Consider the following 15,972-nt stretch of genomic DNA (forward strand, 5'->3'; position numbering starts at 1 on the left):
AGTGTGTGTATATGGTTTCTGTGTAGAAAGCGAAAAAAGGCAAGTGGAGTAAAGGCAGTTTACCAAGTGGGATTTCTATAAACCTCCATTAAGTTGATGGCACGTCAGAGGTCAAATGTGTGAATATGTGGCATGTAGACAGGGTAACGCAGAATCTCAAAGATCCAGAATTCCATGTCTTGCAGCTTTAAATGCACTTGCACCAGGTAAACAAGGATGCCTAAGACTAAAGCCAGTTTTCTTCATTGAAAAGAAAAAATGCTTCAGATGAGTCACCTGAGGAATGTTGCTTTATACTGTAACAGGCATCTGAATACATCTAATGTTTGTTCTTTCACTCAAATCAACTACTAGGATGTGTTTGATTCCTCACTCTATCCTACATACAGGACAAATGTGACCTTTTGCTTTGTCTCTCTTTACAGCAATTTTTAGCATAGTCATTTTCCACCACCAATATATCTCATGTTGGCCCCCTTTTTTCAACCAAAAACTTTGCTCGCTCTCTTTTTCTCTCTCTCTTTCTCACTCTCTTTCTTTCTCTTTGTCATGCAACCAGCGTCTTTGCCTCAGGATCACTGTAATTTCCGGAAATTCTGCATCGCCACTGAACAGAACAATTATATATTTATTTATGTACAATGAAAATGAATGCAGACTGCTTATATCTTCATGGAACAAACATTCAAAATGCTTACATTAGATAAAAAAAAGATATTTATATATTGGTGTGTGACAGGTAAGTAAAACAACTAGTTAACAGCTATTAGAGAATTAAAAAAAAACAAGCAATTTATTACACAATTTCCTCTCTATACATTTTGTCTAATCTAATTTTACTCAGGACATATATGATATAATTTTCTTCTAAAGGATTACATTAAAAATGTCACAGCAATGAAACTATGTTCCTATATACCATTTCAATGCCCCCAAAAGAAAACAAAAGGAACAAAAAAAAAACATCTGTTACCTACAATATATACACAAAGTGCAAGGAGGCACTTCAAAATATCATGCTTTTAAGATGGTGGTGCAAAAAAATAATCATCACTTTTATTTTATCCATGCTTCTAAAACCGTGAGTTTGAACATAATAGTGGTCCAACACTCAATCCCCATCGATGACACTATGGTCTGCATTGTCTCCTAACTGGAGAGAATATTTCTTTTCCTGAAGCTCAAAATATCAGGCTCAAAGGGCCCATTAGGGCACCAGTGCTGTGCTCTGCAGCTTGCTGATTACAGTTACAAATGTAGTGACCTTCGAGGTTTAAGAGTGTGTCTTTTTATGTGTGCATTTGGCAAAAAAAATATTAACGTGTGTTTGTGTGTGTGTGTGTGTGTGTGTGTGTGTGTGTGTGTGTGTGTGCTTGTTTTTGTGTGTATGGTGTGCGTCAGTCTGTGCAGCGTGTACTGCAGAACACCAAACGTGCTCTATGTTGTATCAAAGCACACCTCTGTTTGCCAAGCTAAATAAAAGCAAAGTAAAAGACGTCTAAAGGACAGAGTGCTGTGCTAGCTGTTATGTTAAGTTTCCTAAAGTTACTTTAATTGGCATTTGTGGTTGGCATTTGTTTAAAGTGAACATCTTCAAGGCAAGGTTGTCATTAAGCACACATGAAAAGAAACAAGACAGGAGAGAAGGACACAATACTGATAAAGAAATCAAATCCACAGCCACATCACAGAAGTCTCACCTCTCACTCAACAGGTTGACAAAAAAAGATTAACAGCCAGTAGTCCAGCTTTGTTTCTGTTTTTTTTAAGCCATTTGGTTCTATGAGAGGAATATATATTCTTATTACCTGATAGTTGGTAACATTCTGACATAATGCATGTGAAGTGTCCATTGATCTGTTCTGAGTTTTCCTAAAAAAACACAGCTGCAGCATCTAGGGTTTGTAGAAACAGTCTTGAGCTCTGGTGGCTAAAATATATTGTTGTTTACCCTTTAAGGTCTGCCTAAACAAGAAGCTGGTAAGCCTCACGAAAGAGTGTGCTATCAATGATCTGTCTCTGTTTGTGCAAGCCAAGAATCCTTCTGATAGCTGAGCGCTGCACTACTTCTTCCTGTGTCTCTTTTTCCTTTTTTATGTTCCTGTTTCTGTCAGTAATAACTGTGTCTGTGCTTTCAAAGAGTATGCAGGAGGATTGAGCATCATTCAATCACTGGAATGTCTGAAATAGGCCTATGTGTATGCTTCCTTGTATGTGCTAGGAAACTTCCCTCTCCAGCATATTATCATATTATAAAAGTACTGTAACGCTTTCAAAAGTTGTGCTGTTAGGAGGCCATTGTTTTGAAGCTCTATAGTGAGCAAGTAAACATTTTAGGATTACGACATTTTTGTTCTGTAAAAGAGTAAACATGCCTGAGTGTCTTCTGCTGTACTTATGTATGTAAATGGAAACACCATTTACATTTTAAACTTGGAACATGATCAGTGTCGACATGGAACGACTGGAATGTGCATGAAAATTGTACACATTGGCTTTATTTGTGCTCTGTCACTCTGTTTGTGCTCTATATAATCTCTTTTTTTGTGCTACAAATTATTTAGATTTGTCAATGATTTATTATTGTTTACTTTTACAATAATCATTTTGTCGCAGATGTTCTTTTAATTTCATTGGCAGCAAAGTTCTTTTTTGGAGGAAGGGACAGTATAAAATTTCATATTTCGGGTAGTGGTTTTCTTAGCTTTTAGGCTTTCTCAGAAAATGTGGTATATACCAGCTGCTGTGCCAGCCAGTTTATGGACATCAATTTTAGAAAACTGAAAAATGTGTTGTGAGTGACGTCATGGAGGCAGTTCAAGGGCCTCTGTGAGTTGATTGATTTTCTGCCTGTTTGGTCCCTACAATTGACTTGGTCATGTTCTTAACCCCAGCTCTCTCTCTCTCTCTCTCTCTCTCTCTCTCTCTCTCTCTCTCTCTCTCTCTATCACACACACAGACACACACACACACACACACACACACACACACACACACACACACACACACACACACACACAAACAAGTTTTATATTTCACTCCACAGGTGACACAAAGAAAACAAAGTCCCTTTCCTTTACAGTAGACAAAAAAAGGAAAACGAAAGGGGGATAAAAATGGCATCCATGGTATGATTTGTGCTTTATAATTCCACTGTGACTGTGCTTTTATGTTTTGAGGCTCAGTGTGGTTTTACTGTTCATTACTGTTCTCCCTGCCTCCTACCTTTATCAGTTTGCTGGAGCTCAGGGCTAGGGTAATACAGGGAAAATGCAGTCAGATGCATTTTAAAGTCTCTGACAGTTTGAGAATCTGTGTTCTTAGATGAGAGACTGAGCTGACAGGGAAAAGAAGTGGCTTTATGCGCAAATGTTGATGGTGTTGACAGTGATATCAAGCAGGGAAGTTCAGTTCAAACATTACGTTCAAACATTACGTTGGGTGTCATGATTAATGCTTTAACTCCCACTCATCCTCTGGCATTAGAATAATGAATCGCCCGGATGAAACATGGAAGATGATCTCAGTACATCCCATGTTACACAGCCACTTCTTCTCTCATTTTAATACCTTCTCTTATAAATGTAGAGCACAGATGTATTGCTAGGAATAGCTTATCTAACTTTTTTTCTCTTCCTTCCCTCCCCAAGCCTTGAAGTATGTTGTGCAAGTATCTGCTATGCGGACATAATGTACTCTAACAGGTAAAGTATGCCTCTGTTATCATTTCACGGTTAAGTGAATTAGTGTTATATATCAGTCAGATAGACAGTTACAAAAACCGTTAAAGGGACTAATAAAAAAGAAAAGAAAAAGAAAACTAAACTACATTTAAAAAAACAAACAATTTTAGTAGTTCTGTTCGTGTGACTTTTTTTCATTCACTCTTTTTCATCACCAGATAGGAAAGCTTGTGGAGCCCAGGAGCAGGGGATCTCTGTGCTGCCATTATTCATGTTTCCATGGTCCCTCCTCAACAAGCGTGCACTCCGCAGCAGAGCCGTTAGTGGCTGAGGTTACCTGTAAGCAGTTAGCAGGGCAATCTAAACAGTTGATCCAAGGCACAGACAAAAAAAAACACAGTTCATTCATTATTAAACTTTGGATCAAAAGTAATTCAGTGTTGATTCAGTGTTCCCACTTACGGTTTAGCCAAGCAATCTTGCAATTGGTCAATCAGGCTACAAAGCTTATGAAGCATTGTTGACTATTATTTGTTGCTCGTTATGCCATCAAAAAAGCAACTTTACCAATCAATTCTGCTATGTCGTGGTTTTCATAGTCATATGTTGAGGTAAACCTTTCAGATAACACACATGACTGTAAACATTTTATAACTGTAAAGCCAGGATACCATTTATAACATTGACATTTTTTGTCTGTAATTGTGGGTACTTTGGCAATTAAAACACTGCCTCTTATGTATCATAGCTATTTTGCTAAATACAAAAAACTATGGGGGAATACTGGAACTTCTGTACGAACACTGATGATCATGCTTATGATAGTCCTAAGGGTGGAATTTCCTTTACTGACCTGGGAACAGACCACATTATTTATGATATCCAAAAACAGGCAGTAAAAAATACAATAAATACTTGCAAAATAGACGGATTACATTGAAAACAAGGTACACACACTACTGAATGAATGCATTGTTAGGTTTGAGCTATTTTGCATGCTCTCTACAGTGGTTTGCGTTTTTGAGAAAAGGGTTAGAAATGTGAGTCATACTACTTCCAAGCAAAACAGAGCAGAAAACAGAAAGTCATGGTGAATACTGGAAATCGCAAGCTTTTGTGTCACATTTAGATATAAATGTCCGTTAATACATATAGATTTAGAAAGGAGGATATAACTTTTGACTATGGACAGATTACTTGTGTGACAGGTTGCCAACGTTGCTAGGCAACACCTTTCATCCTTTAATAAATGAGTAGGCTCATCAGTAGACCTTTTCCACCAGGGTGTGTGTGTGTGTGTGTGTGTGTGTGTGTGTGTGTGTGTGTGTGTGTGTGTGTGTGTGTGTGTGTGTGTGTGTCAGGGAACAAGCACTCTGAACTCCCATATATTATTCTAAAAGCCTCGACTACATTCAAAGATGGAATTTAAAGCACATTATTTTTTACATTACGGGAGCTACTTCACAGCTTTCAATTTCACAACACAGTTTTCACAATGGGCAAAAATAGCTGGTGTCAAAATGCAAAAAAAACTAACTGGGAATGACTCACTGACAGCGTGGTAGACGTGTATATATGTAGGGAATGTATGAACTGCTAATTAGCTGTAACATTTTCCCTCTCATTTAAAATCCTACATGGAAGGGTGAACCTTTGGAAATAAAACTCAAACAATTAAAATCGCCTCCATTTTAAAATAAAACAGAAGTTACCACACTGGACATTAAACTGAACAAAAGGAAAATGATTGAAAATGATTATATAAAAGGGAAAACATTATTTTATTGAGGCGTTTTGTTTTTTGGAAAACGGATATAGTGTGAACTTTTGATAGATGAGAGGGCTGCTAAATAATTCCTCAGGCTCTGCCTTTTAAATGAGAGAGCCCGACAGGTTACAGTCATCAGATCATAGATAGATAATTATAGAACAGGATTTCTCATTTACACGCACTGAACTTAAATAGTTTTTTTTAGTTTGTGTAATTAAAAAAAACTTTTGGCAAGAGCGCTTTAAATTGTTGGATGTTCGTTCAACACAAAAGTTGCTATTCCAGAAAAAGAAAATACATACGTACACATGCATCTGTTGTTCCTCAGTCAAGCAAACGTGCAAGGTGAGCATGCAACAAGAGGGTTATATAGAAGTCTCTATGTCGGAAAGCATTAATTGTACCTTGCATTCATCTACTACGACAGAATTGTTAGCAGTGGCGGTAGCGGTAGAGGTTGTGCTAACGGTAGCGGTAGAGGTTAAGACGCACTGGTTGGAATTGTTTTCGCGGTGGTTCTTCATGTCATCGTAATAAGATTGGGTCTTCGTCATCATTTCAATGTCGTCTGATTTGGCCGCTTGTGCATCCAGCTCCTCAAGCTCAGCTTTTGAGAGGTGGTACACGATGCCTGCACCGTAGGAGTCACCCACCACGTTCACCGATGTCCTGAATCGATCCCTGATGAGGGAGAAACCAGGGTAAAAACATGGTTTGCTACACTTCAAATCATCAAATGAGGAAACCATACAAGGTGGATTTTCCAGATGCATGACAAACAAAAACCTAATGTAGAAGCAAAGGGAAAAAACTATATGTTTTTGTCTTGTCAAACTTACAGCAGCCAGTCAACAGCAACCAGCAGACTGATGTCTTGGGTTGGCAGGCCTACAGCGGTCAGGATCAAGAGCATAGTCACCAGGCCGGCACTGGGAATACTGGCCGCTCCAACACTGGCCAGGGTGGCTGTCAGGCTGGATGAAGACAGAGCAAAGCAGCACTCAATCACATGCTCCAAACCTACTTCACATAACCACATCGTTCACAACCGACCCTGCTCAGACACCAATGCACATGAAATCGCTACACCATATAGCTACAGATGGAGACATTTATTCTCTATGACACTTGTATGGAGAGCAGCAGCTGAAGAGCCCCAGAGTGGGTCCTCCTTCGCACATGAAGAGAGGTTTAAATGTAACAGACGGCATGTTTAATTTGAGGGTTTCGTGAATTGATGTGCCCTGTAAATGTCAAGCTTAAGTTCGTCCATCATTGACTCTATTAACAGAAGAGCGTTTGGGGAAAGATAGTTACATATACTTGGTTGGTGTTTGTCGACTGCTTAGCATTAGGCACGACACTGGCACATGTTGTAGCTTCCTCCTGGTGGTTTCATTTTCTCCACTGAAAATGTCTTCTCTGAAGTTGCTTCTTCGTTTCACTGCTAAACTCCTGTACGCGGCTGCTGTGTTTGTCCTGATTTATTAAGAGCTAACTGTGTATCATCAGGGCTCCATTCAAACCTTCTTTTAATAGTGGGAATTACAATTATTACTGTTATGTTACTGGTAAGAATAGCTTTTCTTGAACCACAGTCTGACTTCTGTGTGCAGTCAAATTTGAGTCCAATTAAGAAGCCTTTTATCATACAGGGATTGTTGAAATATAATGGAAGGTTTCAGCATTTTCACAATTACTACTACTACTACTACTAACTTACTGATTTACCTGACAGAGAACGTTGCAGATTCAGAATGTAATCACAAAATTAGCCTCATGGACTCATGGCAGTGCGCTACCCACCTGGCCCGTTGTGAGAGCTAATCAGCACATATCTGCGTTAATCAACCACCAGAACAGGACTGTGTGTGTGCAGAGAGCGAGAGAGAGAGAGAGAGAGAGAGAGAGAGAGAGAGAGAGAGAGAGAGAGAGAGAGAGAGACGGTGTTGTCTCATGTCGTATGATTGTTAACGAATTTAACATTTCAGCAGAGGTGTTCCTTTCCATACAGGTAGTGGCTTGACAGTTAAAGGTGAAGTAGGGGATTTGATTGGCGTGGGTATGTTGGCGACGGTAATGTTATTAGTTAGCAGTAGACTTAATTAACCCGGGGTGAGTCTAATGAAAAGTGCTGTGTCTGCCCGGTTCAGCTCTGAGATTTTCTCGCATTGCACAGCGCTGTGAAGGAATAATCTCCGAGATTACGTTATATTATGCCTCTGGTTAGAAGTGGTGAATGTAGGCTCACACCATCTTAATACTATATAGTGTCTGGCTTTTGTTTGATATATAGTGTTGGCAAATGGGTTTCCTCTTAGCGAATAAATAGACACGGAAAAGCGTAGCGCCTTTTTTTTCCACCAACCTTATTCCCCACAACAGTCGCGTGCAGGTTACCTTCCCACCAAACACACCAAAAACAGTGTCTAGTAGCCTGTCTATGAGTGGCATCACACTCTGTCTGCCCAAAGCACAACCAGCTACCACAGTAGCTGGTTGTGCTTTGCATGTGTGGGATTCTGAAACGTCCCTAAATTCGGGAATTGTCGTTTGTTTATTCAAAGTCAAAGAAAGTCCGAAGTAGTGCTACTTTGCACATTTTTGTGGGTCTGAGGTGTATGTCACATTTTAGCTGCCAAAGCTCCGCTTCCTTCTTCGACCCTCTCTGTGTCTGGTCCTGCGCTGTGCTCAGTCAGTGTGCAGTGTGAGAGGGGGAGTGGCCAGCGGCTAGAGCAGCAAAAGCCAATGTGTGCTTCTTTTACTAATATATATTTAACGATATCTTATGCATTTCTAATCCAAACAACGTCAAACTTGGCACTGCACTTACCTGTGCCCGTAGCAAGACAACTGTTTGAAATCCATCGAACTAACGGTTCGAGAGATATGCGCATAACACACAGACATACACACAGACAGACAGACGTTCCTGCAATTTATAGATAGATGATATTGATATTTCATATATAGGCTTTTAGCAGTGCAAATGACATCAACTAATAATATATATGTTTAAAGTACAAGGATAAACTATGATGAGTGTTTCCTGACCTGACAGTGACAATCTGACCAGGGTCAAGTACGATGCCGTTCATTTGGGCGATGAAGATGGCTGCAACCGCCTCATACAGAGCAGTGCCATCCATGTTGATGGTGGCACCGACTGGGAGCACAAAACGAGTGACTCTCTTGTCAATACCTAAGTTTTCCTCCAGACAACGGAAGGTGACAGGCAGTGTACCAGCACTGGAGGGAAAAGCAGAAGAAGGTAGGTTATACTTTGTATCACTGTATAAATTCCAAGAAACAACTATCCACTTATGTTTATGCTGACCTGGAGGCTGTCCCCAGGGCAGTGATCCAGGCCTGGAAGATGCCCAGGAAGAAGGTGAAGGGGTTTTTTCTGACAATAGCAAAGTAGATAGCGGGCAGGAAGATTGCTCCGTGGATGATGAGGCCAATAATCACAGTCACCATGTACATACCCAGCTGCCTGCCCACCACCTCCAGGTCCTTGATGGAGATGATCTTACCACAGATGAGACAGGCAATGCCAAAGGGAGAGTACCTGACGAGATGAAAAAGCTTTAGGTAATAGCTACTTTAAATACAGAAGACACAGACTTTGCCAAGACACAAATCCTGTTTCAAATAGCTTGATCTTCTCAAATGCTGTAATGACTGGAGAAATAACTTGGCATTAACAGTTATTTCTGACCCAAAATAATTGAGTTTCAAAATGATTCAATGAGATTCTTTAGTGATACTAACCACATGATACAGATGACAAGTTTCATCACTATCTCATTGAGGATACTGAAGAATTCAAGCATGAGTCTGGCCTTCTCTCCCATCTTGCCCATGCAGATGCCAAATGCAATAAAGAAACCAATCAGACCTGTGACAGAAAATCATAAATGTATCAAACTTTGAAATACCAGTGTGGACAGGTGAGATGACTACCACATGAGGGGATTATTTTTAGGAGATGAAAAGTTTTACATTTACAGCCAAAAAACACTCAGTTTGTTCAGATGTTTTCTACTGTGAAACTCTGTAAATGTAATAATGTAAATATTGCTTTTATTTTTAGCCATGCTGACAGCAATGCTGGTTGGTTGGTCCACCACTTTGGGCCATGCTTAAATATCTGAACAACAATTGGATGAACTGCCATGACATAGTGTGCTAATAAGCTAATGTTAGCAAGCTAACATGCTAAACTAAGATGGTGAACATGCAAAACATTATCCCTTCTAAACATCAGCATGTTAGCACTGTCATTGTGAGCATGTAAGCACGCTTATATTAGCATTTAGCTTAAAGCACCACTGTGCCAAAGTACAGCCTCACAGCTTAGTCATGTTCAATGTTAATTGTACATACACTGTACATGTTTTCGGATGGTTACATACCCAGAACATTCATGCCACTTTTGAACTGCAGGGACTTTTTGACAATGAACTGAGGATCCTTGGTAATGTTAGCCACCAGGCCCTCCATGGTGGTGGCATTGACATCCTCCTCAATGACCACCTCTACCTTCTTTGTGACGGTCTGGATCTGAGTTAAAGGAAGAAATGATACTAGTTATGAGTTTGATGACCAATAGGCTACTGGAATCAGATATGATCCTCCGTGTTTCCCAGTGGCACCTTCTGTTTGAAAATCATGTTTGCAAATTTGAGTCTTCACAATCCATTGTGCATTTAGATTTCTCTGTTATTAAACCCTAAACTATATTAAGTCAGTCAAAGGATTATTTTTCTGTACAAACCTACCTATTTCCAGACATACAAGCTTGTGAGTCTCTCTAACTAGATAATGGGCTACACATGATATTCCATATTAAGTGATGCCAGTCATCCAAGACTAACAGTGACTTTCAGATATCACAGACTTTCTAAGCATCTAGCACCTGCACTGACAGTCAAATGGCAGCATTAAATCATGTGTATTAACTTGTTATCTTCATCCTCCATTACCTGTTGGAAACAGGCCTGCACCAGGTTCTCTGGGAATAAGTTTCTGATCAGATCAAAGAAGGCATCTAAGCTGGACACATCATCGTTTTTCTCGCCCTCGCCCAGATGCTCCTTCAGTTTGGGGTTGCCAGGGTGGATGACTAACACCAGGATGACTCCCAAGACAGCAGCAATAATAGTGGTGGTCATGTAATAGACCATTGCTCTGGTGCCAAGGCGACCGCTGGATTTGGCATCCAAACCGGCCAGACCTACAGACAAAACAAGCAAGATTGTGTTTACCTGGTAATTGCTTGGACTTATTGAGTGGAAATGTTGACCTAATACTGCAGGCCATGAAAACCAGATGCAAAGACCATTGGGGGCTTGCGTTATGGTGTATTTTATAGAATAATGTCAATTATGGTTTTCTGATTAGGAATTACAGCAATAACAGGGCTTTTCCCTTGTGTCTATTTTTAGTATTACAGCAGTGAAAGGTGTAAATGAAAAATGTATTTATTTTCCCTTGTAATCAAACTCAACTGCACATGTGCTGCAATGCAAACACAGCAGTAAAATGTTTAAAATATCTAATATTCTTGTAATAATATATGTATTTGCAATTAGTAATTAGTCACACTGCACCTGTGATTAAACTGGAGATGATGAGAGGCAGGATCAACATCTTCAGCATTCTCATCAGGATGTCTCCGGGAAAAGCAATCACCATGACAATATCTGGGTGGATCGGGGAGGCGACACGAAGCAACATCCCTGATACAGCTCCCAAGATCACACCTGAAGTGCAAGGAGGAGTATGAGTGAGTAAACTGCAAGAGTGTGTGATGGCAAAATAGACGAAAATCAGAAATGAAGTCAGAGAGAAGAAAATTAAACATTACAAGTGAATAAAAACATAAAAAAACATTAAACATTACATTAATTTCTTATGGGTGTATTATGTGCCAAATAGGAAGATCTCAGATATAATCTATGAAATAACTAATTATTGTTTCCTTAAAGAAGCCTTAATAACTGATTCCTGTCATGTCAACTCAGTTGTCTGTTACATGCTTAAAGAGGACAGTGGGTTGAGAGGATAAAACGGACACCTGCTGAGAGAGAGTAAAGCCCATGGAGGATTAAGATGAGATCTCTTTGAAGCAGTAGGGAGGAGGCAGCATGTCAGCTTCCCTGGTGAAGCATCTGTAATCTCTGAAAACCCTAAATGTTTTTGAGATTTTGTTTTCTTACTTTGTGGCAGGGCAAGTAAAAGAGACTAACACAATGATTCAATAAAAGGGAGAAAAGATAGGTAGTGGATATCCACAAACCTCCTGATTCCTCACTGGGATATTTCTGCCATCCAGTGGGTTCTTTGCTACCTTACATATCTTTAGGCCTCCACTCCAGTCTCTAAAAGCCTGAAATCTGTCATTTGAAAGATCAGCCCCTCCTTAACAAAGCCACTGTTGATCCTTGACATATGCCACTTCCCACTAACAGTTCTTTTCCTGCCACAGTGTTTCTGCCCCTGAAAGTAAACATGACCTCAGTGTGCTCTAACCCCCCTGCAGCCCAGCCTACAGTACCAGGCCTGGTTGTTGGTTGTGTCTGGCCATCTCAGGCCACACAAAACTCTGCCATGCCACCCCGGAGCTGCACTTCCTCTGCTACCACACCACTGCCAAAGATCACACAGGCCGAGACGTTGTTTAATAACACACACTGGAATCAAAAGCCCTCCAGTTTTTTTTTTTTTTTTTTATCTTAAGCTTTCCTCTGTTCTTCAATCCATCCTCCAGTCTTACAGCATCCTGTGGATTCTGCATAACCAATGGTTTTGGATGGCACTTGATTTCCTGTGCCTTCTCTTTGGCCCATTTGCAAGTTCCCATCCAAGCTCTAATCTGCCAAGTGACAGATGATCAATGATCATGCTGGCTCACTTGCTTTGCGAGAGTCCTGCCAAGTGAGGTGAGATGTACACATTACACATGCTCACACAAAGACACATCCATGCAAGCAGGATACAGATAGACAGGCACACGCATGGCTAAATTAAATTTACACACACATATATGAGTTCATACAGTTTTACCAGGTTCACAGCCTATGCTTATAGCAAATAAGATTGGAAGGGACCACATAGCTGTCAGGCACACCAACGTATAAATGATATTGAATGCTGATTAAATACAATTCCTATTCAAGGCCTACAACCAGAAATTGCATGACTACTTTTGTGCCCTTTCCTCTTTTCATTAAGTGAGCCACCGCTATAAACACAATATTTTTCATGCACCATCCAGAGTTTGGATGTCCAGTGCTGCACAGATCGTTTGACAGCAACAGGTGGCACGGAGCAGGGGAAGGTCAGGACACACAGTCATCTTACTGTCGAGGAAGGAGCATAAGGAGGAAGCTACATAATCAAGCTCTGGGTTAACAGAACACTGAGCTCAGTGGTGGTTGCTGCCCATCTTCAGCGTGCCCTGCTTTTTTTTAGATACCTAAGGAAGAAAGAAGGAAAAAAATACGCTGGCGACGAGGACTTACCGAGGACGGTGAGTGTGAGCAGAAGGTTCTTGAACATCTTGGAGCAGATGTTGGCACATTTGGACTGAGGCCTGGCCTCAATGGGCTCCAGGTGACTCTCGTGCATCCTCACCTCAACTTGTTTAGGCATACTGTTGGCACTGTGACAGAGAGAAAGAACAAGTGCAACTGTTATTTACAAAATGCATCAAGCTGAACCCCTTTAAAAACACACTACTGGCTCTACAGCATAAATCACTAGACAGTGTATCATGTGGTTATGTTCTATCAGGTGTGGTCACTCTGAGAAAGAACAAGGCATTGTGTTGACTGGATGTGCATGATGTCTCTGAAAATATATCTCTATTTAAAAAGAAAACAGTATATTATGAAAAATGTTAAGCATTCAAGCTGTCACTCCAAAACTGGTTACTATAGCATCCAACAGATGGAAGCTGACTACAAGCTGCTGTTAGTCAAGTTGCAGGGGGGCGATACTTCAGGCACATAGCATCTCAAGTCAATTTATTAAAAGGATTTATGTAAAGAAGTTCTGTATTTTGATAAAATAATAACTGTTTTTTTTTTTTACAGGCATGTGTACATTATGCAACTTGACTGACTGTAATAGATTCCAGGATAGTTTTTTACCGTATCATGCATAAAGAAATGGCATGAATTTAAAATTCTGAAAAAGAATCATATTCATACTCATATTCTGAAAACAAGTTTCAAACCCAGTTATATTATGGAAACTATGGAAAATTACAATCCATATATATATATATATATATATATATATGGATTGTAATGTTATATATATTATATATTAATATATTAATTATATATATATGTATATATATATTTATATATATATATATTTTATATATATGTATATATATTTGAATTGTAATTTTATACAATATTTTTTATTGTCATTTATTTTTATTTTTTATTATTATTATTTATTGTAATTTTATATATATAATCATGCCATTATGATTTTTAATTAAAAACTGTATAGGGTGTTTTACAGTGTTGACAACCAGAGACTAAAATCCCCTAGTGAGTGTATTTAGACATCCACTTAAGACAGTAATAAAAAGGGAAACAGATGCCCATTTGACAGTGAAAAAGTTTGATGAATTACAGAGAAGAGGAGCAAATTAAGCAATAAATGTATGTTAAGACGTATACCCCCTCGATAGATTCTCTCTCTCAGTTATGATTGTGTGACAATAAATTTAGAAACACAAAAAGCCTCAAATACAATAGCAGGACTAGGGGCCTTGGTCACGCACCCTATTTGAATGAAAAGGTGATTTCCCATCACAGGCAGCACAGAGCAGCTTCCTGCAGTCCCGGCGAAGTGTGAACGTAGAATAGAGCTGTGCCTGTCACATGCAAGTTAGGCAGGTGTTCAATAACTCTGCCAGAGCTTTATATTCATCTTCTCCTCAACAAATCACAGGGATAATCTATAAAATTGTGTTGCATGGTTTGACGTTTTTTTGTGTAAGAGGAAATAAAAATGTCTCTGTGTTCCTATTCATCTCCAATAAGCCAATGGAAATGCCTGCTGTGATGATGGCATTACAAAGAAAAGCAAAGAAGAAATATGTGACTCTGACCTTTTACCCCACCCCTAGGGTTCATGGCCTAAAACTCACAAATGGAAGCCTCAATGGTGAAGTGAATGTTTTTGTCCTCACACCCTCCCCTGGCGGTCTACTATGAAGTCAGAACACTTCATAGAAATTAATCATGTTGGCTGTCAAGTTTTTCTTTTCAAAGTCTAAACTTGATCAAAGGCAAGACGGGGAGCTCCAATCAATAGGCAGCGTTTGGAAAACTTCCTCGCCAACAAAGGCTCTTTATGGTGTTATTGTTGTTGTGTAAGTTAGTTGCTAATAATTCCATATGGACACACACACATACACAGACTCTCTCTCACACACACACACACACACACACACACACACACACACACACACACACACACACACACACACACACCTCCCCCAGCTTTGTGTATTGCTGCTTTGTAAGCGTCGCTATAGGAAGACCACCTGGTCAGCTTCCAGGCACACAGATGGACCCATCCTGTCTCCTCTTATTAATTTCAAAGTGAAGTGTGAAATACAGCAAATACATGCAAACAGCAGACAAACTGTAGCCATCATTATTTCATTCTTCAGATTATAGCTGAATGAATTAGTAAAACCCCAGGAATAAAACCCTGAAAAATGGGCATTACCATGTAATCCCATTCCATAAGAGTTATGAGTGCTGTTAATTGAATTGCCCCCTCTTTTCTCTCTCTTTCATTATTTTTAGCAATAGGAGAGAGAGGAAGCAGCCGTTGGACATCACAAGGTCGGATATTATTCTGTCATGATCCTCTAATTAGCACTTCTCTCACCACGTCAGAGACAGATGGGAGAGTGGGCTTGTGCGACCCAGTGATAGATGAAAACGAAAAATCTACAGCAAAGAGTAATCAACTACAGCAGAGAACTGTCATTTCATTTCACATCAGTAAGTGTTTTTTAATGCTACAGAATTATTTTACTTAGTGGAAAATTCTCCTTGCTGTACATAATGTTAGCTTTGATATATATATATATGCTATGAGTTTAGAATTAATTGTCTCTGCCATAAAGAGATATAAAGCTTTGTAGTTTTTTAGGATCCATTGAGTTAAATGGGTCTGAGATGCTTCTTTTAGAAACTGTGACTATAAAAAAAGAAAGCCAAAAAGATGTTAATAGCTACTTGTGAAATTGGTGGAACTTCATAATTCAAAAGTCATGACTCACACACACACACACACACACACACACACACACACACACACACACACACACACACACACACACACACACACAGTTTCTTCTCCTCAGTCTCTAATGGAATCCTCTTATAAACCAGTTAATCTTAGCCGAGGGCTTACACAGATTAATTGCATTACAAGACCATAAAGCCATGAAGAATAATGACAGTCTTAATA

General features: G+C 39.6%; 1 protein-coding gene across 2 annotated transcripts in view; it reads right to left on the minus strand.

Annotated features, from left to right (window-relative positions):
* Positions 1-608: 608 nt before the first annotated feature.
* LOC144522431 (excitatory amino acid transporter 2-like) overlaps positions 609-15,972 on the minus strand; it is a 31,313-nt gene continuing 15,949 nt past the window's right edge. The window contains exons 2-11 of one of the 2 annotated variants that reach the window (XM_078257502.1): positions 12,984-13,123; positions 11,070-11,222; positions 10,443-10,693; positions 9,873-10,020; positions 9,229-9,355; positions 8,792-9,025; positions 8,509-8,703; positions 6,294-6,428; positions 5,859-6,135; positions 609-4,020 (exon numbers count right to left, since the gene is read on the minus strand). In XM_078257502.1, coding sequence (XP_078113628.1) covers positions 3,949-4,020; positions 5,859-6,135; positions 6,294-6,428; positions 8,509-8,703; positions 8,792-9,025; positions 9,229-9,355; positions 9,873-10,020; positions 10,443-10,693; positions 11,070-11,222; positions 12,984-13,113 — 1,722 coding nt within the window. In that variant the 5' untranslated portion in view covers positions 13,114-13,123 and the 3' untranslated portion in view covers positions 609-3,948. The remainder of the gene's footprint in view (positions 4,021-5,858; positions 6,136-6,293; positions 6,429-8,508; positions 8,704-8,791; positions 9,026-9,228; positions 9,356-9,872; positions 10,021-10,442; positions 10,694-11,069; positions 11,223-12,983; positions 13,124-15,972) is intronic. The other variant, XM_078257503.1, reaches the window with a different exon arrangement.

Source organism: Sander vitreus, chromosome 8 (assembly GCF_031162955.1).
Source record: "Sander vitreus isolate 19-12246 chromosome 8, sanVit1, whole genome shotgun sequence".
NCBI classification, from domain to species: domain Eukaryota; kingdom Metazoa; phylum Chordata; class Actinopteri; order Perciformes; family Percidae; genus Sander; species Sander vitreus.